We start from the raw sequence: 21,686 nt of genomic DNA on the forward strand, positions 1-21,686 counted from the left end.
TGTCCGTTCTCTCAGCACACGGCACCGTAGCTCGACTCGCGGCCGTCGCGAAGCAAGCTCGATTTTACCGGGCGGGAACGAACAGCGACAACGATGCCCACGAACGCTGCGGCGAGCGCAAATACCACAGTTGGCGAGAAATCAAGTGCCGGGATGACGTTGAGACCGGCTGATCCCAGCGACGCAGAAGTCGATACGTGGTAATAATAGGTAGAGGCCGAACGCGATTTGAAGCGAGACTGTGTCGAGAAACCGCAGTTTCCATCATTAGCGTTGAAATCGAACGCCTTGCAATCGGCGCATGCATCGCACTTCGCGCCACATATTTGTTGAGCTGTAGCCGCCGTCGCTATGGCACATTTAGTCGAGCCATCATCACAACAGCGTGAATCGTAAGCCTTGACCCTCTTTGCCGATTTCTTGGCGTATGAACGCGCCGGAGGTTGACTCGCCGTGGGCGGCACCGAAGTGGGCGGTTGGTATGTCGTCGATGGCAACGAAGCGGGCGGCTCGCTCGGCGCGATCGGACAAACGCACGTCGGGCATTCTGTTGGCGGCGATACATCCTCGCGCTTGCAAGTGCCGCCACCCTCACACAGGGCAAAGATGTCCTGCGATAGGTAAGTACCCGAGCCGATCACTGTCTTGAGCATTGGCGCAAAGTTGTACAGACCCGTGCCTCTTTTACTCGTGCTGCAGTCAGAGTCTTCCTCGTCCTCAGCCGACGCCCCGAGTCGAGCGGAGGAGGAACTTGAGGCGCTCGCCGCCTCTCCAATCGGAATCGTCGCGAGCTGGATTTGAGAGTATAGTATCGATGTCTTTGGAATCTCGACGTAGCCACCCGCTCCAGCCAAGGAACCTGCGCATTTATTTTGGTTCGCCTTCGAGTACGAGAAAGTATCCGACCACGTGGGTATGAGCTCGCCGTAGCCCGACGCACAGTTCGCGAGTGCCCAAGCATCGACGCCGACGTAAGCGTCCTGCTTTGCGTCCAACCAAGGACCGGCACACATCGGACCGGCGCATAGCGCAGCGAACGCCTTTTCCAAATGCACGACGGCTCCAATCTGCATGGCGGCCTTTGCGGAACCAGTGAGAGTCCTCGAGACGCTCACCTGCGGTGTGCTCACCGAGAAACTTGGGTTTTTCGAGAGTTCGACGGCCATGGGCATTTCAACAGAGAATTCAACATCAAGAGCCGCTTGGGCGTCAAAGTTCAGGTAATATGGAAGCGCGAGCGACAAGTCATATTCAAGAACGGCGGATAAGCCTGGCAGCGGCAGCGGGACGACTTTGACGCCTGAAAATTGGTCAGACCAAAACTCGCCGTCCTTTGCGAGGGCCATGTGTGCGCTGACGGACGCGCTGCCAGACGCCTTCATACTCAACTCAGCCTTGACACTCGTTGTGTCCGACATCAACTTGATGGCTGCTTCCAAGTCGTCTAAAAAGTCGTCGAGTACCTCGTCGAATGCGTTCTTACCGAGAGAGGCTTCCCGTGAACCACCGGCGCGTGTGCGAGATCTCGTCGCGAAATCAGGCGAGTGGATAGTCTCTGAGAGCTTCACGAGCTCCCTGAGAACGATCGACTCGGCACTAGCCAATCGATTCTTGTAATCGGCGTGCGCCGCGAGGATTGTCATTTGTTCATCCGTGCTCAGCAAGCGTCGACGCGATGAGCTCGCAAAAAACTTACCGCTGCCCAGTTTCTTGATGTCAGCGACGACGTCCTTCAACCCAGACTCGTCGTAGAGCGCATCGAAGAACGCCTCAAACATATCGCCGAGCGCCTTGACGAGCTTTGTTGCGACTTGAGAGCTCACTTTGAACTCGTTGATCTGAGCGCATAAATCGAACTGGATGTCTGGTGGATCCACGGTGATTGCACCAGGCGACGCCGACACGTTCTCGAGAGCTTTTGGCCATTTCATAGGATACTCAATCTCTTCAGTACACATAACTGGAATTACGAAGCACCCTTGCCCGGTTGCCGCGCCCAAATTCGCGGCGAGTGATTGCGCCGAACGCGCCGGAGCTGCGAGGCCACGGAAAGCGGCATTCACACCCTCATGAATGTCGTCGAGAAGCTCCGTGCGGCGGTTTTCGCGCGCGGCACCGAGTGCTGACATACCGGATGATGATGTCGCCATCGTGTTCTTGATCGAGCTTTCGATGAGACTGACGAGTTCCGATGATGTCGTCGAAACTTCTCCCCAGACGTGCTCAAGAAGACCCCTGAGCGACGATTCGAGCGTGTCCGCGACCTTCTCCAAAGCGTCCTGAGCGTCTCTGATGTAGCCATTCAGGACGTCAGGTAACAGACCCACCTGAAGGACACCATCCACCGTCGTCTGCGCGGCCATGGTCGCGATGCTCGATACTGCAGTGATACTGTCTCGAATCTCTGTACAGACGCTGCTCGGCATCACGGCGCTGCATAGGTTGGCTACGTCGTTCAGGCTCTTGACGTTCTTCAGTTGCGTGATCTGTGAGATTGCGTCGACACTGTCTCGAATCTCTGTACAGACACTGCTCGGCATCAAGGAACTGCACATATCTGCCACGTCGTTCAGGCTCTTGACGTTCTTCAGTTGCGCGATGGCGTTGATGGCGTCATCGGCTTCACCAACGGCGTCGCAGACGGTGCTTGGAACGCCAACGGCTTTGCAAGGCGCCACCAAGCTATTGAGAGAGTCAACTTTTTTGAGGTCGTCCACGGCCGTGAGCGCCGTTGACATCTCGCAATAGCCCGGAATCGTGATGCACATCTTTTGACACTTATTTGGAACCTTGAATTTTGTCTTGGGCACCTTGATGCACTTCTTAAACTTTCTGCCTAAGATTCTTATCTTTGCGCACACTTTCGGAATCTTAATCTTGTACTCTGACTTGAGGCCCAGGTCGGCGGTGCAGACGTCGAAGCATTGCTGATCGCTGCCACTCCCGGAGCACGGTTGCGCGCTCACGCTCTTTGTTACAGTGCTCTCCACCGCTTCGCCATCCACGTCAGAGAGCGGAACGTCGGATGAATCCGCGTCCATGTCGTCAAAGTCGGAATCACTGAGGTAAAAGCTCGAGAACTGGTCCTTGTAGTCGTTGCTATCCACCATCTGTTCCTCCGGGAACTCTTGTAAAGCGAGCGACGTGATAGAGGCTTCGTCGGCGATCATACCCTCCTCCGTAAACTGCGCGCGCAACTGCGTCTTCACGTAGTCGATCACGCACGTCCTCAAATCAGCGTTCACCATGTTTGGATGAAGCGGATACGGCGCTCCGACGCTCCAATACGCGGTTTCATACGAACTAAAGTCAACCGCACTGCCGGACGGCACAGACGTCGTCGGGTACTTGCTCAAGCACCCGGAGTTGAACACGTATCTGTTCGCGTCGCACCACCCGTGATATTTCAACTCCCGCGGACAATCATCGTCCGACGTCGGGATCACGCAGTATTTGCTCGTCTCCGCGAGCATCTTACACATGTTCCTTTGGTTCTTATCAAACGTGTTCGAACCACCCCTCGTGCACGCGTCCGGATAACAATTCGTTCCCGTCGCCCACGCGCGCGCGCTCAACCCTCCCAGCGCCACCGCCGCGAGCGCGCACGCGAGGGCGATCACCATCGTCCCCCGTCCGTCGTTCCGTCGTCCACCGCGCCCACGCGCGCGCGCGCGCACCGACCAAGCCATCGCTCGATGCGATGCCGCGTCGCCCACGCGATGGTCCACGCCCGCGCGCCCCGGTCGCGGCCGTCGTCCACCGCGCGCGTCCGCGCGCGCGAGAGAGAGAGACGTCTTCGCGCGCGCCGTCGCCCCCGCGTCGGTCGCGATGTCGCGCGCGTCGTCCCGTCCTCGCCCTCCGGTCGTTCCGAACGCCCTCGGGTGTTGGCACCGTGGGGTGTTGGCGTCGCACGCGTGGTTTTCAGTTTTGATTGGTTCTCACAATGTGACACAGGTACGCGTCGTCGAGTCGTCGGTCGCCGCGCGACGCCCGACCGGACGCCGCGCGACGCGACGACGTCACGCGCCCACGGTTCCGCCTCTCGCGGAGTTCCCGAGGACGTCGTGTTTCCACGTCATCAGTCGCTCGATCGCGTCGTCGCTGAACGTCGTCGTCTCGGGCACGCGTTTGCGGAGCTCGGCGATTTCCTCCGAGTCGGCGCAGTAGCCCTCCTGCCGCGCGTGCGCGTCGCGAACCTTTCGCGAGAGCGCTTTGATCGCTCGAACGTCTTGTTCGTGGAAGTACTGCGATTCGTACGCCGCGTCGCGGGCGCGCATGTCGCTCTCGATGGACATCCACCGGGCGCCCGCGATGGGTGCCGATCGCGCCGCGACGCCGCGATGCGCGCGCGTGACCGCGGACGCGACGGCGAGCAGACGCCGGGGAGACATGGAAGACGGTCGACCGTGCGGTGTGGACTTTTCCAACGCGCGCGCGGGCGTGCGCGGCGAGGTGTGACGCGCGGGCGGCGTCGATCGATGGATGACGCGACGACCTTTAACGGTGCGGACGATGTGGGCGCGTGATGGTGGTGACTTGCAACGCGCGGCGTCACGGCGAGGCGACGCCCAGGGGCTGGACGTCCGCGATCGGGCCCTCGCGAATGAACGCGGCCCAGAAGTCGGGCATGAGCAAAGCGAGGATGTGGGGCTCGGTGTCGCGCTCGAGGGCGACCTCGAGGGTGAGGACGTCCTCGAGGAGCTTTTCGAGCGACTTGGACACCTTGGAAAACATCGGCGCGAGCGTCTGGGACGCGCGCGCGGCGTCGGCGGGGGAGAGCCAGAGGTGGTTGGTCAGCGCGGGGAGAGAACCACCTTGGGTACCTCTGAGGGACTCGAGCTGAGACGCGAGGACGCCGCGGAGCTTGCGAGCCTCGTCGAGGAGACGCGCGCACTCCTCGGCGTCGCCGTCCGCGCGGCAGGCGCGGCCGAATAATCCAGCCAGGAGATACTGCACCTGCTTCGTCCCGCGATCCTGGGCGAGTCGCTCCAAAATCCAATCCTTAATCAGCACCGCCTCGGAGGGACGCTGCCATAAAACATTCGTGAGCAAGATGGTGTCGAACTCGCTCACCTCGTCGCGGTTGTTCGTGTACGCGGCGACTCGGAGCAACTGCACAGCCTTGAGCAGGCGACGATCGGAAACGTAAACGGGCGGTTCGCACTTGTCCTGCAAGAAGGCTCGCAAATCGGTGATGAGTTCGATGACGTTCTGAGGCACCGTCACTTTAGCCGCGGCTTCGTGACGAATGTTGGAGAAATCCTCCGGCTTGAGCGTCACGGAGACGCTCGAATTCATGCCGCCGCGATCGCCCGCCTTGGAACCGATCGCGGCGTCACCGCTGAGCGCGAGAAGCTTGGACAACCCCCCTGATGACACTTGTTCCACGCTCGATCGCAATAAAAACCGATCGTACAGCGCGTCCAGCTCCTCGCTCTCTGGCAACTCGTTGGACGCCCCCACCATGCACAGCAGCGGGACGTCGATGCGTTCGCTCCCGTTATCGAACAACCGTTCGTTTAAAATCGTCAGCAGCGAGTTCAGGATCGCGCTGTTCGCCTTGAACACTTCGTCCACGAACGCCACGCTCGCCGTGGGGAGGTACCCATCGATTCTTCGCACGTACTCATCCCTCTCCAACCCCTTCATGCTCAGCGGCCCGAACAACTCCTCCGGCACGGAGAACCTCGTGAGCAAGCGTTCGAAATACGACCCACTCTCGCACAGAGCGGACAATCGTCTCCCCAGTTCGCTCTTCGCCGTCCCCGGCGGTCCGATGAGCAACAGATGCTCACCGCAGCACGCGGCTAAGAGCAACAGCCTCGTCTCCGTCTCTCGCTCCACCAACCCGTCGTTCATCGCCCGCGTCGCCTCCGCGATCTTCTTCGCCAACACCGCTCGAGACGCATCGACCCCTCTCGCTCCACCGTCGCCATCACCACGTCCAACCTTCGCCTCCGCGTCTTCGATCAGCTTCTTCGAGCGCTCTCGCACCGCCGTTCGCACCGCGTCCTCCTCCGCGCTGATGGCCGCGTCTTGCTCCCTCTGCCTCCGCTTCCACTCCGGTTCTTCACCCCCGGCGCGCGGCGCGACGCCCGATCGTCCGCGCGCGCGACGCCCATGACGCCTCCGCGCGTCGCGCACCGACCCCGCGTGCGGCGCGCGCGCGAACGACGTCGTCGTCGGCATCGATCCCATCGCGTCACGCACTGACGTCACCGTGACTCCTGTGGATAAACATCCCTCATCCGCCGTCACGGCGCGACGACGAGCGCGCGCGCGCGATGGCGTCGATGCGAACGACGATGCGAACGACGGCGACGACGGACGCGGGGTCGGGACGACGCACGCGGCGTGGACGCGGTGCGACGACGCGCGCGGAGGCGAAAGATGAAGATGAAGATGCGCGATGCGTCGCGGTGACGAGACGGCGCGCGCTGGCGCGCGCGCTGGGGGCGGTGATCGTCGTCGGCGCGCGAGGGGGCGAGCGGGCGCGCGCGGAGGGTGAGACGCGAGAGGTGGTGGTCGAGGCGGTGGTGAACGAGCGGTGGATCGCGGTCCCGGCGAAGTTTCGAGTGCCGTCGTCGTGGAGCAATCGACCGGGACAGCGGGCGAAGCGAGAGAAGTACGTGATGTACACCGATACGTACGGGCCGAATTATCGGTACACGACGTCTCTGCCAAAATTTTTGAACGACGGCGCCGCGGCGGCGGAGTCCGTGCAGTTGGTCGTGCAGTCAAAGGAGGGATTGGAATCGATCGAGGATCTGGGACCGCAGACGAAGATTGATCCGGCGCGCGCTTTTGGGATCGAGATCGACGGTCTCGTCGCGGCGGATGTGAAGAAATCAAACGTCAGGAGCGCAAAGGGGGGGCAGACGTACTACGAGTGGGAGCTAGATAACGGCGCCAAGTCGTTCCTGTTGTCCGCTTGCGTCTCCGGCGGTGGGTTGTACGCGTTCGTCGTGGAGGTAGATTCCACGCAGTTTGAAGCCAGTACGGGCGCGTACACGGCGGTACTCGAATCGCTGGATATTCCACGCGTAGAGGAGTCGCGAAACGACATGTCGAGTCGCATTTATGAGAACCGATAGAGACACGTGTCGCGTGCGATCGAGCTGTGATGTAACAAATGTCTAGACTTGTGTTGGTGATGCATCAGCGTCGTCGCGCTCGCGAGCGGACGCGATCGACGTGCGTAACATGGAGCGAGCGCGCTGAGCAACGTTCGCGTCGACGCCATCCGTCTTCCCATTCGCCGCCATGTCCAAGAGCTCGATTACGGTCTCCGCCTTGGCTACGTTTCGCCCAGCACCTACGTTCATCGCAGTTGCGCTCCCGACGTGCGTCGCGAGCGTCGCCGTCGTCGCTAAAGCCTCACTCAAATCGAGCGAGTCATCGGACTGCATGCGCAAATATCCGAGGACGTACGCCCCGGCGCTACTGTCGCCACATCCAACGGTATCGCCCACCTTCACTTTCGGACACCCGACTCGCGAACTCTTCCCATCGCGCGTTATCACCATCGCGCCTCGTGGACCCAATTTCACGACGACCCACTCCGCGGCGGAATTTGGGTAATCGAAGACGGCGGAAGCGTACGCCTCGGGAGACGAACCCACATCGAGACCCGTGAGCGCCGCGAGCTCTTCTTCCGTCGCGAGCACGACGTTTGCACTTGTAAGCGCGACCTCCAGTGCCTCCATGCGTGCGGGATTCGTGTCGTCGACGAACGTAAACGAGCGCGGTCCCGGATCGAAGAAGACACCCGCACCATTTGACTTGGCCAACTTGAGCGCCTGCGCCACCGCCTGTGGTTTGAGCTCGTCGAAGACGAATCCGTTCACGAACACTGCCTTGCACGACCGCAAAGCCTCGCGCGCATCGTTACTAACGTCGCCGACGTCGCGCATGAGCGGCCAAGGTCCCAAATCGTACCGACTACAAAACGCGTGACCGCCGTCACCGTCGCTCAGCACAAAACAAATCAGAGTCTCCGCCAGCGCGCTCACCTTGACCCCGGTGTCATCGTCCGGAACCAACTCGACGACATCCACCCCTTCCATCGTGAGCTCATCGATCAAGAATTGTCCGTACTGATCGTTTCCGACGTGCCCCGCGCACGTCGCTCGCAGCCCGAGTCTCGCCGCCGCGATTAAAAAGTTACAATTCCCCCCGAGTTCCCACGACTCTCGCGCCGGCGCCGTCTTCGCCAACTCATTCAGTGTTTTACTCGTCTTCAACGATCCCACCTCCGGGATCGGACCGGGCGGGAGCAGGACGTCCACGCACAGGTTTCCGAGCGCCACGACGTCGCACTCGTCCCCCCAGCGCGTCGCCAGTCTCGAAGCGCTAGCCCTCGAGCGCGCTCTCGTGCGCGATCGCGCGCACGCAAGCGAACCCGATCGCACGCGCTGTGCGTTCGAGCGCGTCGTCGCGTCGACGACGGTGGACGTCGCGCGAGAGGCGATCATGATGAAGCCAAAGATTTCACGAGTCGGTCGGCGAACCGATCTTTTCCCGTGGTTTCGGTGGATCGCGCGACCGTTTCTCGCGGGCGACGAAACCGTTGGCCGGGCAGAGGATGTCCCGAGGATTTCGGTGACGTCGGACGACGACGCGTGCGTCACCGAGATGTGAGCGCGAGCCTCGGCGAGAGGAGATATTTATTCTCTTGGGTGAAGCGTTAAATTTTCAAAGGGGTCATCTAGATGAGCGATCCGCCGGCGAACGGCGACATGGGGACGCCCGAGGATTGGGAGGTACCCTTGGTGCCGAGCCCGAGATTCGCGGTGAGGTCGGCGAGGTTGTCTGGTCCGCTCTGGGACGCGTGCGGTTGTCGCGCCTTAGTGGGCGAGGCTTGGCCAAAGCTGGCCAGTCCAAAAGGATCGGACGATTGCGCCACGGCGTTTTGACCGACGTGCGCAGACGCACCCATCGGGGGCGATAACCCGAAACCGAACTGGTTACCGACCGCTGGTTGAGGCGGCGGCGTCGCGCCGAACGCGCCGAATGGATCCGTCTGTTGCGACGGCGCCGCCGCGCGCTGCATCGCGGGTTGGACCGTGGGTTGCGCCGAGAACAAACCGTCTAATGCTCCCCACTGAGAACCCGACGACGCCGCCGATACCGCAGGGGCGACTGGCGCCGCTGGCATCGAAGATTCCCCGCCGAGATTTCCGAGCAGGTCATCGATGCTCGACGTCGCAGGCGTCGCCGTGGCTCCTCCGGCGGAGTAGTTCACCGCCGCAACCGCGGCGTTGGACGCACGCGGTGGTGGGGCAAACGATAACACCTCCGGAGAAGCGGCCGGAGGCGCTTGCACTGGAACATCTCTAAAAATAATTTGCGGCGTCGAGTTTGCCTGTTTCGGCGTCGCGGCTTTGTCCCCCAAATCCGCGCTCGCCTTCGCGGTGACCGCGGAGTGCGACGCGTGTGATGTCATCGATGGTGCCACTGGCGCGCGCTCCCAGTGCGATGAAGACCCACTTATCGCCTCGGTACGTCTCTCCGCCTCCCCGCGCGCGGTCGACGCCGGCTCCGACTCGCTCGCGCTCGCGCTTCGCGACCCCCCCCCGACTCGCGAATCCGTCGTCCACGACCCTCCGCTCGACTGATTCTTCATGTGTCTCGCGTCCGCGCTCGACATCCCGGCGTACTTCCCTCGATTCCTCGCCGCCTTTTCCCTCGCCTCTCGTATAGATTCCGGATCTTCAATCAAGCTCTTAATCTTCTCCGCCCGATGCCTGACGTTCACCCCCTCATCCTTTCCTCTCGCGTCTCGGTGTTCAAACCGCACTAAATCCTCCAAAACTCTCGACCGTCGCACGTCCTCGGGAATCCGTTCCGCACCGTTCGCGATCAAGTACTCCACGACGCTCAGCGCCTTGTACGTCTGCCTCCACTTCTCCCCCCTACACACCTCCATGCGCTCTCTCAAGACGTCCCACACCACGTCCCAGCGTCCATCGAGCGTGAGTCTCGCGATCGCGCGCAACTGTTCGCCGTGCGGTCCCCAGGGATCGGCGTTCGTCGCCTCTCGCACCAACGCCTCGTCGTCGCTCACGCCCTTCAATTGATTGATCTTCTTCCGCGTCGCCTCTCGCACGTCCTCCGGCACCGCGCGCGTGATCGCGCGCGTGATGTTCTTCAACATCGCCGCCGTCGCGCGCGCGCGGGCGACGTCGCGGCGACGCGCGGGGCGATCGCGTCGCGCGCGATCGACGCGCCGGGGTCGACGCCTAGGTTGACGCCGCACATGGCCTTTGACCACGTGGAATACGACACCGACGTCGTCCGAGACGTACATGGGCGATAGCGTCCTATACTATACGAACTGTACCCCGCGGGCGACGCGAATGGGCGCGCGCGCGCGCGTCGGCGCGACGACGCGACGCGACGCGACGCGTCGTCCGAGCGACGCGCGCGTGGACGATGGAAAATACAACGACGCCGTCGACCGCGGTCGCGATCGTGGGTGCGCGTGGACGCGGGAAGACGACCGTGTGTAATGGGCTGATTCGCGAGACGATGGCGCGTCTCGGACGCGACGACGACGACGGCGCGCGAGAGGCGCGCGGGGGGTTGGCGGCGCCCGTGCGCGAGGTGCGCGCGTGACATTGCATCGCGAGCGGCGAATGCGCGCGGATGCCGCGACGGATGCCGCGGATGACGAAATGTGTGCGATGCGATGACGCGCGCTGACGACGCGTGACTGTTCGCGCGCAGAGCGAGACGATTCGCGCGCGAAGCGACGGATCGAGGAAGGGAACGAGCGCGAGAGCGACCGAGGCGCGAGATTGGGTGGATCGACAGAGAGAGGAACACGCGGAGATGATGTCGAGCGACAGTGGGCGGCGGGCGCGGGAGCGGTGTTGGAGAGATCAGGAGGCGGACGACGCGCTGCCTCTCGGCGCCCCGAGCGGGTGCGCGATTTCAGTCGTCAAGGGCGAGGACGAGGATGAGGACGATGGAGATTTCGTCGCGCGCGTCATCGTGAGGTACAGAGAAGAGCACGAACTCGAGCGAGCGATGTTGGACGTCGTGCTCAGGCTTCACGACGTGGAGGCGTCCGCGAGTTTGTGCGCGGGGAGCACGCCGAGCAAGCGCGACGCCGATCGAGGAAACAGAGAAGACGCCGAGGCGATCGAGGAGCTCGCGAGTGTTCTCGGTGCGAGTCCAGAGGATGCGGCGGAGCAATTGCGTAGGTGCAACGAGCGCGGGGAGCCGTTCATTCCGATTCGTTTTCGAGAGTTACTCGGCTGCGAGCGCGTGTACGAGGTGCGATCGAAATCGCATCGCGCAGCACTCACGACGATTCGAATCTTCCTTCTGCGAGTCGCGACCGCGGGCCCATGGACTCATCATGGCGTCATTGACGGTCCAGTTATAGTCGAGCTTCCGCTAAAGTACGATGTGACGTTGATCGATACGCCTGGAATCGACGACTCAATCGTCGCTCGATCGCGGAAGCTTTTGCGCAATTCAATCGGCGCCGGCGCCGAGTACAAGATCGGCATGTTTGTATTCATCTCAGACAATCTGCCGCCCAAAGAGGCGATTTGGAGCGCATTGAAAGAGATCGGGACGCTGGACAAGATCTTCACGGAGGGATGCCGCTTGTGTCTGTGCTGGCCTGTTGAGCGACTGATCGAATCTCGTCGGCCAGACGGATTCGTGACGAATTTACAAATAAAAAATTTCACCAACCGCACGCTGAAAACACTGAATATGGATCGAAATCACTGGTTAAAGCGATTCGATACGTTTTCGAAGGAATCGAAACTTCATCTATGGGGAGGCTTACTGCTAGGTATGTCACTCGCATTCGTCCGAACGTTAGAAAAGAACAGTCCTCTCGATTCGCGAGGCGCGAACAAGGACGATGAGCAGTACTCCATGTATCGCCTCGCGTACGCCGTAAAGAGGCAAGTGAATCCTCCACCAAACGATGAGAACAGTAATGGCCTAATAAAGCCAGAACCGATATATGCGAGGCCCGATTCTGAGCTGGAACCTCGCAACGTAGAGCCGGCGACTAAGGCGAAAGCGATGTCGGAAGCGCCGCTACCGCGAGAGATATCGTCGCCCAAGCTCGTGACGCGGCCGAAGAAGCGTCCTCGTGAATGTACTATTGCCGACCCGTTCGCTTTCACTGAAAACGACGGCGCAGATTATCCAGAAGACGCCGAAACGCCGCCGCTCTTTGATAAGCCCGCCGCCAAAACGGCTTCACGGGCTCCGCTCAGGAATGCTGCCAACGCGCCTTCACGCACGACAGGAACAGCCAAGCGCGCGAAGAAGCAAGAGAAGAGCGTTCCGAAAGCACCGCTTACCCTTCGCACCGTCCAAGCATCGACAAAACCCTCGCCAGATCTCTCGGCGACGGCTTCGTCAAAGCCGGTTCCGAGCGCGCCTCAACCGTCGCCCGACGACGACAAGTCCTCGCCGGTACGGGCGCGTCGCCTTCGCCAACGCTCCGAGCTTCAGTCCCCGTGGTGGGAGGTGAAAACGTTCACCTGGGAGGGCTCCAAACGCGTCCAGAGATGACTCCCGACTAGTATATACGTCCCATGCAACGCTTCGCCGTATCCACCGCTCGGCGCTGAGTCACGAGCCTACTCAGCGCGACGTGGCGTCTTTGTCAGCACTCGCGCACGCGCGCGCTCGACCACCCGCGCGCGACGCACGCGTTCGAGTGAGCGACTTGGCCACGATCCGCCCGTTCTCTCTCGCTCTCGGGGAACGAACGACGTGCACTGCATCGGACGACGACGATTTCGAGAGGATCAACCACCAAAGCGCTCGAGCGGGATTATTGAACGATCGTCCCACTCGCGGCGTCATGTCGCGGAGATCGGGCGCGGAGGACGAACGGGCGGTGAAAGTACCATCCCGGGGCACCGCAACGCGCGTTCGCGACGCGAGAGCGACGCTGGAAAACGCTTTCGGGGAGTGCGAGGGACGGGCGCGGGCGAGACGGGCGAGAAACGCGGCGAGAGGCGACGACGGAGACGATCGAGTGCTGAGAGATCTGGAGGTGGTGATGGAATTAATCGAAAAAATGCGAGCGATGCGCGATGATGGCTTGGTGCGAGCGGCGTTGACGTTGATGGATGGGTTGAAGGCGGCGCTGCGGATGTCGAGGGAGAGCGAAGACGAGGCTCGGAGAGAGGTGTGCGTCGCCGCGTTGTTCGGATTGAGCAGGCTTGCGACTGCGGAGAGGGAGGAGATGATACGCGCTGGACTCGATGGATTGGATGGAGACGGGTTGTTGGAGACGTTGAGGGTACATTGTAAGGCGCCTGGTCTGTCTTTTGAAGAACGCATGCAAAGCTTGAAGAACTATGTGGAGACCGTGGGGAAATCCTCACGCAGGCCTCCGGCGTTAGACATCCACGAGAGCTCTTCGTCGGATTCGGAGCGGAAGGGGAAGAAAGTCGTCGGTGGTTTAGCGCGAGCGTTCGCTTCGCGGGGACATTTAGGGGAAGATGTGTGCACGCCTGAGATGAGCGACGACGAAGCGGAGGTTGAGCGTGGTAACCAACTTCGAGCGTTGGGCTCACTGTGTGCATCGCCGAGTAAAATTTTCTACGCGCCAGAGATTTTGAGCGGAAAGGGTGCAAGCGTGGATGATACTCGTGCTGCTCCCGTGGGGGATGTGATTTGTAGAATTTGCGAGCAGCCGATTCCGGCTGCGCAGCTGTCGGAGCACACCACAACGTGCGCTGGATACCGTCCGTCGCCGTCATCGTACGATTCGAGTGAATTCGCTTCTCCACGCATTTCAGGCACTATTCCATCTCCAGGCGCCGCCGATGAAACCTCTGATCAAGTGTCGATAGATGATTTCCGAATTATAAAACTTATAAGTGGTGGGGCGTACGGGAGAGTGTTTCTCGCGCAAAAGCGCACCACTCGCGATTTGTTCGCGGTAAAAGCAATGCGTAAGGACGATCTCGTCTACAAGAATATGATAGACCAAGTCGTTGCCGAGCGTGATGCTCTCATTAAGGCTGCGAATCCTTTCACGATCAAGCTGTACTACTCGTTCACGTCTGCGAGGCACGTATACCTCGTCACCGAATATGCAAATGGCGGTGATTTGTACAGTCTTCTCAAGCAACTAGGGCGTTTAAGCGAAGACCACGCGCGCCAATACTGCGCCGAGATAACACTTGCACTAGAGTACGTCCACTCAAAGGGAATCACGCACAGAGATTTGAAACCTGGGAACTGTCTCATCGCCTCAGACGGGCACGTGAAGCTCGCTGATTTTGGTTTGTCAAGAATGGATCGAGACATTGATTACAACTCGAGCGGTGGTGAGTACTCTCCAGACGTATTCGATGGGGGATCGCCCGTGTCTCACAGTAGTGCGAGTATGACGATTAAAGTCCCTGGGACGCGAGAACAGCTCCACACGAGCAGTCCGATTCATAGGATGACTCTATTGGCGAGCACGAGTAAAAGCCCGCAACAAAGCCCGGCAAGAAAAGTTCATTCGCGCTCCTCTGCGTCGTGGCACGGCTCTGGAGCTAAAGGGACTCCCGACTATTTGGCTCCAGAAATATTACTCTGCGAGCCATGCGGTGCTGGCGTCGACTGGTGGGCTCTGGGCGTGATGGCGTATGAACTAGTTGTGGGAACGCCCCCGTTCAACGCGTCAACGCCTCTGGCAATTTTTTCTAAAGTCATCGATGGAAATATTGAGTGGCCGAACGGCGAGTGCGAGTTCAGTGAGGCTTATGCACATTTTGTGGAGAGTTTACTAGTTCATGACGTCGAGGCGAGGCTGGGTGCGAGGAGTGCGGACGACGTAAAGGCTCACGAGTGGTTCAGAACGATTGAATGGGATCGAGTGTACGACGGGACCGCTGCCAGCGTGTTCGTACCCAAGCCTGTCGATTTGCAGGACACCTCCTACTTCATTCCTGCTTCTGATATGAGACAAGAATATCCCACTGGGCGAGCGCGAAGAATGAGTGAGTCGTCTCGAAGGACGGAGCGAGCTTCGGCAAGCGCAGAGAGCACGAGCACGAATCGCGAGGACACCTTTCTAGAACCCACACAAGGCGAGATGGACGATTCGGAGGACGATGAGGACATGGCCATGCGCGCATTCACTTATAGAAACCTCGCTGAGCTAGCATTACGTAACGTCGACATGTCCACACCTTCGGCCCCTATGGGACTCCCTCGTCGCGGGAGCGTTGGGAAGGACTTATCGAATGTGGAGTAGACGGATTCGCTCACTGGACCTGTCACAGATTGTGATCACAATATCAAACTCTAGCTAGTTCTAGTGCCCCGTCGAAATAGTACGCGCGGCGGCCTTCCGTGCGTGACGATGACTCCATCGGGCTCGCGAGTCTCCATTTCGAAACCTATTTTTTCATACAGAGCGATGGCGCGAGAGTTCGACGCCTCCGCGTGAACGTAGACCGTCTCGACTCCGAACTCATCGCGAGCGACGTCGAGCGCGCGGTTTATCATCCCAAATGCAATACCACGTCGTCGTACGGGCGGTAAGACGCTGACGTTCGATAGATACGCCCGCTTTCCCGGTGAGAGAGCGCCCGCCAGCTCCTCTGCGGGCAATCGCTCTCCAACGTTCAGGTCAAGAGAACCGGCGACGATGGACATCACGAAACCCTCCCGCGAGCTCATGCACCGCGGATCGAGCGATCGAGCGTCAAACCACATCGGTATCTCCCCATTCTGTCCTATTTCCCGTCGAGCGACGATCAGCGACGTCACGACGCTCTCGTACCCGACTTCGCACGCCCCCAGGAGCCTCAATTTTTTCATCAGCGACTCGCTCTCGGCCTCCGTCTTCATCGCCACTTTGGCTCGACGGGCAAAGTCAGAGCGATCGGCGTACGCACCCGATGACGCGAACGCGATCGATCGACACGCTGCAGCGGCGAAGATGTCGTCGGAGTGCGTCGTCTGCTCAAAGGTGAAGACTTCATCGCGCGCGGAACGCGAGGACGAAGACGCGCGCGGGACTGAGGTCGAGCATCGAGGCCCCGAAGACGCACGAGAACGACCATCGCGATGGTTTCGGGGAAACGTGCGCGCGTCGAGCGCGGCGGACATCGCGCGCCAAAGTGGAGAACTACGCGTGCGTATGGAACAACTGTTTTTCACAAAGACAAAGCGACGCGAGACTAGCTTCTCGGACGTTCCCAGGACGTTTCGCCGGTTTTCGAGTTGTAGTAGTACGGCTTTCCTTCTGGGGTGTGATAAGTCGTCCAATCGTCCACTTGGGATTGGGAGTAGGAAGATGTCGGATAGCTGTAGTCACTCGAAACCGGAGCAGCCGGTGGAGCGGCGAAGCTCGCAGAGCCGGCGGCGGAAGACGGGTGAGCAAAGGGCAGTGGCGGTAAAGTGACGTACGATGCCCCCGATGAGGGCGTTTGTGACTGTGCCTTGGGCGCGGCGGGCGTGGCGGAGGCGTAGCCCTGGAATTCAATCTGAATGTTTGACGGTTCTGCGAACTGCTGAGCGGGAGTTGGTACCGGCGCGGGCGAGTGATGCGCAGGCGTCGGCGTCGTCACCTGCGCGTATCCCTGGCGCAATAGCTCCGCCGCGGGCGAGGATCCAGTAGAGAGCACCGTGCTTCGTTCACGCATGCCCTTTTGGAGCGCCTCGATCCACTGCGTGCGTTCGCGCTCGGAATCGGCGACAAGATATCGAGTGCCAAGTTTCGCAGGAAGCGCCCCGTCGACAAGAATCGCGAAACGTCTTCCGGCGGCAGCTTCTGAGGCGATAGAGACATTGTCTATCGTGCTCAAAGGAATCTGTCCTCGCGTGACCGCGCGAGCGTCCACGATGTTTGTCTTGTACCATACCAGATACCCATCCTTCAACACGAACCAACGCTTGCGCCACGTCTTCAACATCTCCCCTTGCTTTGTAAGCCAACCGGAATACTCGGGAGAATCCCAGAACTGAATACCCACGACGGATACGGACGACAAAGGCGACATTGCGGCCATCCCGCCGTTCGTCGTGCCTGCCCTGAGGTTCTTCCACTCGGTTCCCGTGGACACGATAGTATCCATCGCGTCCAATCCGTTGAGCTCGCACCATTGAAACGCCGACGTCGTCAGGACGTCCACCATGGCCGAGATCGTCTCCACATCCGCACTGAGCGACAACACTACCTCTCCGCCGCCATCTTTCACATGAACGGTGAGAATCGTGGGATCCTTGAGCGACCACGCGGACACATTTGGCAAGTCGAACGCTCGTCTTGCAACCGTTTGGTCCCCCACCGCGAACGTCTTCACCCCATCCAGACCGACCTGAACGACGACGTCTTCGATATCATCGCCATCTCCCGTCGGCAGCGACATCGCTCGATACCTCGCGTTCCCGCTCGGCGCTCCGGAGACTTCGCTCGCGCGTCCCGCGTCTCGCCTACCGCCGTCTCTCGGCGCGTTACCTCCGCCTTGCCCATCGTACGCTCCCGCGATCGCGCTCGGCGCGGGTTGCCCGTACGATACCGCGTGATACGACGTCGTTGGGTACCGCACCGGCGTCGTCGCGTGCGGATCGTCGCGGTACGGGTCCATGTCTCTGAGATTTCAGGACGAACGAGAATTCACTCGTGTGACGTCACGCTCGCGGTCCTGCTCGCGTTGACGACGCACGGAAGCGCGACGAGGGCGTCGATGAGAGACGTTTCAACCGAGTGGTCGACGCGCGGAGGCGAGTGGTCTGGCGAGACGAGAAGATGCCCGTCGATGAGTGCAGATGCGTGGGCACCGATGGCGCGGTAGTTGGCGAGAGCGACAAAAGAGGACGTCTTCTCTTATCTTGGTTAATGTTGTTACTGCATACACCCTTCAGTGGTGTGAATCGTAGGTACACGAGATGCTTCTTCGCGCTATCTTCAAAAATTCAAAAGTTTCATCATGGTACACTGCGCTCGAGCGAGCGCGGGAGCGGACTAGTTCCGCTTCGGACAAGCAATAAGCCACATCTCAATGTGAATGTGCGTCCAAAAACGTTTGAGACGACTACTCACGCACATCGGGCGTCTTAAGCGGAATCGGTGAAGTGAACGTCGCTCGGAAAGAGCCGTCCTTGGAGACTTCATGAGCCCAACCGCCCAAGCCGATGGTCCTCGCATCCTGCGGACTCTTAAATTCACGGCTGCCGGCGCTGTTCCCGCTATCTTCGTTGAATAGGGGTACGGCCGCCTTGCCGATCGAGCGAATACTATACTTTCCTGGACCAGCACGCAAACCGGGTGTGATCGGAGACATGAAACCGCTCGGACGGAGCGGAGAAAGCTGCGGACGGAGCGGTGACATGTAACCGGCGCCCCGAAGAGGAGACAGCGCACTCTGCGGGAGTGAGCTGGTAGAGAAGAAGGGCGAGAGTTGAACGCCCTCGGACAGCAAGAGCGTACGCAGAGGCGACTGTTCCACGGACTTGTTCAGGGCGGAGTACTCGCTCGACAAGTCGTCGGCGTGTGAGAAAGACCGCGGCGGCGAGCCAAACTTATCGAACACTTTGAAGTCTTCGATGACGAGATCGTCCTGAATAGACCTTGCGGCTAGCTCAGACGCGACTTCGATCGGAGTTTTGGCCAATCTACCAGCCTTCGTCTTCTGAGTCGACGCCTTGCCGTTCTTTGCGGACCCGCCTCGCGGACCAGAGCTGGGAGGAGCGTCCTCCTTGTTCATGCACCCCTCACACTTGCAGTACTCTTGGCACTTTACACCCGCTTGAAAGCACTCGCAATACTTCTTCAAACACGCACTCTTTTTGCAGTGGCAACCCTTCGTGTGACGAGCGTCGTCGCCGTCGTCTTCGATCTTGCTCAAGAATGCGTTCGGGTTTCGAGCCTCGATCTGACTTCTTGTCTTCTCCACGACTGAAACATTCTCAACGGTGTTTTGGCACTGCTGACAAGAGCAATCATTGCAGAACGCACCCGCCGCGAAGCATTCGCAGTACAACTTGAGACACTTGCTTTTTTTGCAGTTGCATTTCTTGCTCTCAACTGGTTCACGGCAAGCAGACGAATTCTTGGAATGCTGCGCAGAGATCTTGGTCGCCGAACCGCCTTGCTTGGCGTTCGCCTGAGCATTTTTAACCGCCGGAGTGTACTCCTCAAACGCGGTGCGTGACGGTGGAACGACCGTGCGACGCGCGCTGCGAGTACCCACACGCGGAGAGTCGACGTCGAAGTTCTTCAGAGTCTTTGTGAAACCCGCGGTCCACTCGGTACTGGCGCCCGTGGTGCTGGAACGCTTGCCGTTCAGATCCTCTCGCGTGCCAGCGGTTCGCGGTTGAGACCCACGCTCGTCGACACCGAGGACGGAATCGTCGAATTCATCGTACATATTTTGTAACACATAGCGATCATCTTCGAGTGACTGCATACCAAGAGCACTGAACTCATTATCGAGCTGAGTCGGACATGGAACGGACGCGCGATCGTCAGTCGTCTTGAAGCTCGATTTTCTTCGCCGCGGTTCACATCCACTCATCCAAACGCGCGTCGTCGCGCGCGCGCGATCGAGCCACGTAGATCTATCGTCATGAATCGATGCACTCACCTGTCTCCGCACATCCGACGCGCGTCTTCCACCAGAGACGTCCGAGCCTCGCTTTATCGACGCCTCGGCCGAGAGCGCCAGGCGCTCGATATCCGACATCCCGACGCCTCCCTTGTTCGATGTGTCACCGTCGTTCGACGCGTCACCGCTGCGATTCGCGCCACCGAGTCACACGCGCGCGCGTCAGTCATCCTTCACGTCACGCGGTCCATCGTCGCGCGTAGATTCTCCCTCGCCGACGCCCTCCGCCCGCCTCTCCTGGGAGCCGACGAGGCGCCAATCGCCTCGAGCGTTTCCCTCGCCCCCCCTGCCGCGTCGCTCGCGCGTTCGCCGTCGTACCTCGCGCGATGCGCGGGCGAATTAAACCTCGCCGGTCCCGGCGACGCCATCCCGCGCGCGCTGTCGTCGTACCCCGGCGCCGGCGACGCCATCCCGCGCGCGCCTCCCCGCGCGCACGCGATGGGGCTCAGGCTCTGCGCACAGAAATTGAAGAACCCCGGCGAGCCCAAGAGGGCGATCATCTGCGCGATCGGTCGAGCGACGTCGTCAGTGATTTACGTTCCATCGTCCCCACCGCTCGCGCGCGTCCACGCCCTCGCGCGCGCGTCGTCGAGCGCCCGCGATCGCCGCTCGCGAAAAGCGCGGGAAAGCGCGCGCGCCGATGTCGTCGCCCCCGATCGCGCGCGTCGTCGCGCGCGTACGTCGTCTTCCCCGTGCGCGCGCGGTGCCCGTTCGGGGGTTTTACACGGATCATTCTCCCGCCCAGACGCCGCGGTGGAGGCCCGTCGGGCGGCGCGCGCGGCGCGAGACGACCCCATGGGACGTCCGCGTGTGCGGCGACGGGCGACGCGGGGCGCGAGGTCCAGGGGCGCGAATCGGCGACTGGTGGCGTGCGACGAGTCAGCACTCGTGCGTGACCCCCATTCGAGGCGCATCTCGAGCGCGCGATCGATTTCTCGCGGCGCAGCTGTCGATTGGGCGTTTGAAATTCGGACCGATGGACGATGCGAGCGTGGATGTCTCACGCGGCGGACGGCGACTACGGACGCGGGCGGGACGCGTCGAGCGCGATTCTAGTGGTTCTAGCGGTTTCGAGACGCCGGACGACGGGCGCGGACGACTCTGCGCGCGCCGGGGGCGGCGGTGGACGGGGGGGCGGCGGTGAAGCCGGCGAAGGGGTTTGCGGCGGGCGCGGCGGCGGGCGGCGCGGCGGCGGAGAACGGATTCGGCGTCGCCGCGGCGGACGCCGGTGTGGCGCCGAAACTGAACGCGGGTGCGGACGTCGCCGACGTGAGTGGTTTACCGTTCGAATCGGTCGTCCCGGATGACGGCTTGTCGAGCGCCCGGGCGTCCGTCGTCGTCGATTTGACGGCGCCGAACGTAAACGTCCCGGACGCAGCCTTCGATTCGGTCGCCGTCTGGGCGCTCGCACCGAACGTGAACGGACTCGACGTCGAGGGGGCGACGAGTGCCGGCACCTTCGTCGCCTCTAATCGCTCGCGCTCGGCCTTATCCTCCGGGAGCTCGGAGAACTCAACCGCGGAGCGCGCGTCGAGACCTCTTCGCGGACCGCGAAGAGATAACCCTCTACGCGGTGGTTTCCGCGTCATCGCCCTCAACGTCACCCGCGATGGCATTTTCGGTAAATTCTTAAACGCATCCACGCTCCCCTGTCGCAACACGCGCCCAAAAGCGAGCGTCGGCGTCGCCCGAGCGTCCGACGCGCGCTCGATGACCCGCGCGCTCGCCTCGAACCGCGTCTCCTCCGCGTCTCCTCCCATCCGTCGACGATGCGTCGCCCGCGCCTCGCTCGCGTCATCCTCGGCATCACTTCGACGCTTACGCTTCGAACTCGGCCACGGCGCGTCGTTCCCCTCCACATCACCGCTCTCGATCGTTCGTTGCGTCACGGAGACGTCGAGCGCCGAGTTCCCGCGCGCGCGCTTCGTTTCCCCACCCGCGATCGACGGCGACGCGCGCCCGCTCGACGGCTCCACGCGCGCGCGCTTCAATCCCACCGCCCGAGCCGCGCTCAGGGGAACCTCCAGAACCTTACGCGCGAGCTCGGAGACCTTTGGACTCGACGCTCGAGCGAACGAGGTGGAC

At 61.0% G+C, this 21,686-nt stretch overlaps 12 protein-coding genes across 12 annotated transcripts; 3 read left to right on the forward strand and 9 right to left on the reverse strand.

Annotated features, from left to right (window-relative positions):
* Positions 1–11: 11 nt before the first annotated feature.
* OT_ostta09g04130 (unnamed product) lies at positions 12–3,689 on the reverse strand (the record flags this gene model as incomplete). Its single annotated transcript, XM_022983446.1, has 1 exon — positions 12–3,689. One exon carries the CDS (start codon positions 3,687–3,689, stop codon positions 12–14), a length of 3,678 nt encoding a protein of 1,225 aa, XP_022839709.1.
* Positions 3,690–4,019: 330 nt separating this feature from the next.
* OT_ostta09g04140 (unnamed product) lies at positions 4,020–4,295 on the reverse strand (the record flags this gene model as incomplete). Its single annotated transcript, XM_022983447.1, has 1 exon — positions 4,020–4,295. One exon carries the CDS (start codon positions 4,293–4,295, stop codon positions 4,020–4,022), a length of 276 nt encoding a protein of 91 aa, XP_022839710.1.
* A 256-nt stretch (positions 4,296–4,551) lies between these two features.
* On the reverse strand, positions 4,552–6,189 carry OT_ostta09g04150 (P-loop containing nucleoside triphosphate hydrolase; the record flags this gene model as incomplete). Its single annotated transcript, XM_022983448.1, has 1 exon — positions 4,552–6,189. The coding sequence occupies one exon, from the start codon at positions 6,187–6,189 to the stop codon at positions 4,552–4,554; it is 1,638 nt and encodes a 545-aa protein (XP_022839711.1).
* A 95-nt stretch (positions 6,190–6,284) lies between these two features.
* OT_ostta09g04160 (Mog1/PsbP, alpha/beta/alpha sandwich) lies at positions 6,285–7,094 on the forward strand (the record flags this gene model as incomplete). The annotated part of the gene is made up of 1 exon (XM_003081350.2): positions 6,285–7,094. One exon carries the CDS (start codon positions 6,285–6,287, stop codon positions 7,092–7,094), a length of 810 nt encoding a protein of 269 aa, XP_003081398.2.
* A 42-nt stretch (positions 7,095–7,136) lies between these two features.
* On the reverse strand, positions 7,137–8,474 carry OT_ostta09g04170 (Carbohydrate kinase PfkB; the record flags this gene model as incomplete). The annotated part of the gene is made up of 1 exon (XM_003081351.2): positions 7,137–8,474. The coding sequence occupies one exon, from the start codon at positions 8,472–8,474 to the stop codon at positions 7,137–7,139; it is 1,338 nt and encodes a 445-aa protein (XP_003081399.2).
* A 233-nt stretch (positions 8,475–8,707) lies between these two features.
* OT_ostta09g04180 (ENTH/VHS) lies at positions 8,708–10,156 on the reverse strand (the record flags this gene model as incomplete). The annotated part of the gene is made up of 1 exon (XM_003081352.2): positions 8,708–10,156. One exon carries the CDS (start codon positions 10,154–10,156, stop codon positions 8,708–8,710), a length of 1,449 nt encoding a protein of 482 aa, XP_003081400.2.
* A 680-nt stretch (positions 10,157–10,836) lies between these two features.
* On the forward strand, positions 10,837–12,549 carry OT_ostta09g04185 (hypothetical protein; the record flags this gene model as incomplete). The annotated part of the gene is made up of 1 exon (XM_003081353.2): positions 10,837–12,549. One exon carries the CDS (start codon positions 10,837–10,839, stop codon positions 12,547–12,549), a length of 1,713 nt encoding a protein of 570 aa, XP_003081401.2.
* A 295-nt stretch (positions 12,550–12,844) lies between these two features.
* On the forward strand, positions 12,845–15,241 carry OT_ostta09g04190 (Serine/threonine-protein kinase, active site; the record flags this gene model as incomplete). The annotated part of the gene is made up of 1 exon (XM_003081354.1): positions 12,845–15,241. The coding sequence occupies one exon, from the start codon at positions 12,845–12,847 to the stop codon at positions 15,239–15,241; it is 2,397 nt and encodes a 798-aa protein (XP_003081402.1).
* Positions 15,242–15,291: 50 nt separating this feature from the next.
* Positions 15,292–16,101, reverse strand: OT_ostta09g04200 (Acyl-CoA N-acyltransferase; the record flags this gene model as incomplete). The annotated part of the gene is made up of 1 exon (XM_003081355.1): positions 15,292–16,101. The coding sequence occupies one exon, from the start codon at positions 16,099–16,101 to the stop codon at positions 15,292–15,294; it is 810 nt and encodes a 269-aa protein (XP_003081403.1).
* Positions 16,102–16,172: 71 nt separating this feature from the next.
* On the reverse strand, positions 16,173–17,582 carry OT_ostta09g04210 (Pleckstrin homology-like domain; the record flags this gene model as incomplete). Its single annotated transcript, XM_022983450.1, has 1 exon — positions 16,173–17,582. The coding sequence occupies one exon, from the start codon at positions 17,580–17,582 to the stop codon at positions 16,173–16,175; it is 1,410 nt and encodes a 469-aa protein (XP_022839712.1).
* Positions 17,583–18,029: 447 nt separating this feature from the next.
* On the reverse strand, positions 18,030–20,398 carry OT_ostta09g04220 (CRC domain; the record flags this gene model as incomplete). Its single annotated transcript, XM_022983451.1, has 4 exons — positions 18,030–19,430; positions 19,581–19,728; positions 19,920–20,101; positions 20,282–20,398. 4 exons carry the CDS (start codon positions 20,396–20,398, stop codon positions 18,030–18,032), a joined length of 1,848 nt encoding a protein of 615 aa, XP_022839713.1.
* Positions 20,399–20,662: 264 nt separating this feature from the next.
* OT_ostta09g04230 (unnamed product) lies at positions 20,663–21,686 on the reverse strand (the record flags this gene model as incomplete). Its single annotated transcript, XM_003081360.2, has 1 exon — positions 20,663–21,686. A coding segment is annotated over one exon (1,024 nt), but the record flags the coding sequence as incomplete, so codon positions are not given.

The sequence above is a fragment of the Ostreococcus tauri genome (assembly GCF_000214015.3).
Source record: "Ostreococcus tauri WGS project CAID00000000 data, contig chromosome 09, whole genome shotgun sequence".
Taxonomy (NCBI): Eukaryota; Viridiplantae; Chlorophyta; class Mamiellophyceae; order Mamiellales; family Bathycoccaceae; genus Ostreococcus; species Ostreococcus tauri.